Source organism: Otolemur garnettii, unplaced genomic scaffold (assembly GCF_000181295.1).
Source record: "Otolemur garnettii isolate 467f Iridium unplaced genomic scaffold, OtoGar3 scaffold00034, whole genome shotgun sequence".
NCBI classification, from domain to species: domain Eukaryota; kingdom Metazoa; phylum Chordata; class Mammalia; order Primates; family Galagidae; genus Otolemur; species Otolemur garnettii.
Window position 1 is genome coordinate 5330159 of NW_003852429.1, and position 3604 is coordinate 5333762.

The 3604-nt window shown below is 40.5% G+C and overlaps 1 protein-coding gene across 1 annotated transcript in view; it reads left to right on the plus strand.

The window, feature by feature from the left end:
- CLDN10 (claudin 10) overlaps nucleotides 1–3604 on the plus strand; it is a 23215-nt gene that overhangs the window by 4303 nt on the left and 15308 nt on the right. The window contains exon 2 of the mRNA XM_003789624.3: nucleotides 3535–3602. Coding sequence (XP_003789672.1) covers nucleotides 3535–3602 — 68 coding nt within the window. The remainder of the gene's footprint in view (nucleotides 1–3534; nucleotides 3603–3604) is intronic.

Consider the following 3604-nt stretch of genomic DNA (forward strand, 5'->3'; position numbering starts at 1 on the left):
CTATTGGTATAAGAAAAGCACATTTTTTTTACCACCTGCAATAAATCCAGCCACTAGCATAGGTACTACTATTGAACTGTCTCCACCAGGTAGATATTTTCATTTTTGCTGGTTTGCAATTGAAAATAAGGTACAAAGCCTTTGGAAAAACACTTGACTTTTAAGGAACACCTTGAAGGTTTCCTCCAACAGAATTCATTAATTCAAAGTCACTGTATTTTACCATTTGAAAATTTCCCAGCAAAATGAGCGAGTGACTTTCATTTATTGCTAACCTGTACCCCTTTCAAAGCACCGCTTGAACTTTAGCTGAGAATCATTTTCAGCTATTTTGTTTGCCATTTCTCTCAGGAGATCTAACAATAAATTATACTTCAGAGAAGTTCTAAGTAAATATGTTCATGCCTCAGCACTTTAATGTGTAAATTAGCTATTAACTGTGTCAGTAAATTAGACCTGTCAAAAACAATGGCCTCCTTAACTTGGTTTTTACTACCACTTCGCTTGATGGTGTAACTTATAAGTTTTGCCCTCAGGAGGGGAACTGCTAAAAAGCAAGATTGTAGAGTTCTGCCTTGTGGAAAGATAAACTCTGAAAGAGTTGTTTAAAGTCATCTATGGCCTAATTCTGTGGGCGTTCTAAGGACTCATACCCTAATTTACAAACCTCAGGCTTACCAACAACTCAGCTGGCTGGCAGGGGAGTTTATCCTCTGCTCTGTGTTCCCCATTTCAGAAAATCTGGCCAATGATTTTCTGTGTAAGTTGCCTTCTTTTGTACATGTGAAAAGTTAGCAAGTTATTACTACTGTTCTCTTGCTGGAAAGAGGTATTCTCACCTTCCAAATTGGGTCTGTTTGGTACAAAAGGACCCAACCTAATCAGAACCTGTATTCTTCATCTGTCCTCTAATGCTTGTGCCAAGAGATCAAACCAGGTCCTGCTGCCAGTCGGGATAGGAAATCTCAAAGCGAGAATTCTCAGGGGAAAAAAAAGTTATGGGCAGTAGTTATGTAAAGCTTAAAGACTACTGTTATTTTCCCAGCCATATTAAGGATTGAGTGGGTTGGCCTGGGATTCTACCCACTGTTTACCATCTGGGAAATTCCTTCCCTGTTCTAAATGACCAGATTGTAGAGTTTAACCTTTGGTAAATTCCAGACAACTTGCATTTTCCATTAATAAAGCTTGCCAGGTAACTAAAGTAAATGCAAATTATGGTGCATGCAAACATTTTCTAGGAAAAACCAGTATCTGCAAGGAGAGCCTTTTAAATTTCTATTTGTGTATATGTATATGAGGCTGCCCCTCCTTTTTGTTTAATGATTGCAAATAGAGTCAGCTAAAATATCCAAAACTATAGATTAAAATGTATTTCAAAGAAATAATGAAAGCACTCTGTCCTAGCTGCTCTGGTGGTAAATGGGGACCAGGTTTGGGTTATCCTTACTGAATCTCTTTAATATTGCAAGGGACTGACAGGCTTCCTGTCCCCTGGGCTCTGGCTGTCCCCTGGGCTCTGGCTAAGGAACTTGAAGGCTGACGTTTAAAATAGAGCTGGCTCAGGAGTTGGCAGCAGAGACCCAAATAGCCCTGCAGCGCGATTATTGCTATCAAAAGAAGCCTTCATTATTTTGTTGTGCTAAAAATAAGTTTCTTTTGCTGTTTTTGATAGCCACAGCATTAGTGAAATTATTTTTTGAGTAAGTAGCTCACACTATACAATGGAAGGTCATTGTTATCACAGTCTGTATTCGTGGGGGTCTAAAGTATTACAGTTAAGTAGAGCAGCTCCTGTTTGCCCTTCAAAATGCCCTTTGAATAGGACTAAAACTTCAAATTTCATTCTTTCCCAAAAAATAAGTGGAGTGGAGGCCACCAAACATTTACTCCCTAAAGTCACGACTACCACGGTTTCATAATTGTTTAGGCTTTGTCTGAACACTAATGATGAATGACTTGCCGTACCTTCGCATTTAGGAGTTTTTTCCGACTAAGAAGTTTTCATTCCAAATGTAAACCTGAGGTAGGTGTATGTTCACTTGCTTAACAAATATTTACTTACACCTAGTATGTGCTGTTATCCCTATTTCAGAGTGAAATATGGCCCTGTTTCAAACTGAAATGAAAATGACTTATGTGGTAAAAGTTTATTAGTTTATGCCATTATTAATTTAAAAACTTGGACAAAAGCCACGCTGAAGTTTACCATCATCCTAGCTGTGCAAATAAAAATACGTGACCAGGAAAATGAATGGAATAGGGAGGATAGCCAAACAAACTGACAGGACACACTTCTCAGCAGTTGATTTAATCTTTATAACTTACTCTTCTACAAAACAGAGCTTTTTAAAAACCCCATCTTATTAAATGTGCCCTAAGAATATTATAATACCATGTCACTAAAATACTTTTTATTTATTTGTTTATTTTGAGACAGAGTCTCACTTTATCACCCTGGGTAGAGTGCTGTGGCATCACAGCTCACAGCAACCTCCAACTCCTGGGTTTAGGTGATTCTCTTGCCTCAGCCTCCCAAGTAGCTAGGACTACAGGCGCCTGCTGCAACGCCCAGCTATTTTTTTGTTGCAGTTTGGCCGGGGCCGGGTCTGAACCTGCCACCCTTGGTATATGGGGTCGGTGCCCTACTCACTGAGCCACAGGTGCCGCCCAAAATATTTTTTATTTTTGAGATAGAATCTCACTTTGTCACTCTCAGTAGAGTGCCATGGCATCAGAGCGTACAACAACCTCAAACTCTTAGATTCAAGCAATCCTCTTGCCTCTGTCTTCAGAGTACCTGTTGACAATAGGCACCTACCACAATGCTGCCTATTTTTTTGGAGATGGGGTCTCACTCTTGCTCAGGCTGGTGCTGAACTCCTGAGCTCAAGCAATCCACCCACCTCGGCCTCCCAGAGTACCAGGATTACAGGCATGAGTCATCTCCTACTAAAACACTTCTTAATTTAGAATCCTCACAATTCATATGAAATTCCAGTTAGCTTCATTCATCAGCTTTCACTGATATTGGAAGGCTTGACCCCCCGGGACCTCTTGCTGCACAATATAAAACTTAATAATGTCAAAGACATTGAAACATTATTTAAAAGAAGTGATGAACAAAGAAGTTAGAGGGTTGTAAGAGTGAAAGGCGTTTCTCATGGGGACAGTTAGCGTTGTATACATTGTGTGGTCTGATCTGAGAGGGAAGCTGTTTCTGCCACTGACTCACTCACCTCTGGTATAGCTGTAACCTTTGCATGCCTGGCTTTCCTCATCAGTGAATGTGGGGATTACACTCTGAGATCTAGCCTGAGGGGATGTCTAAGCTGAACTTGAGACATAGAATAGGCACTCCATCCAGGGTCACTTGCTGGTCTTTTTTGCTTATCTTGCCTCATGTTTTAACCATTACGGTTACTTTTTCTTCGGAAAACAGAGCAGTCGTCCAGAATGACAATGTAAAATGAAGATTCCTCCCTGGACAGCCTCGCGAGTTGTGTTAACGGAAATGACCTCCTTTAATTGCAGGTTATATCCAGGCATGTAGAGGACTTATGATCGCTGCTGTCAGCCTGGGCTTTTTTGCTGCCATATTTGC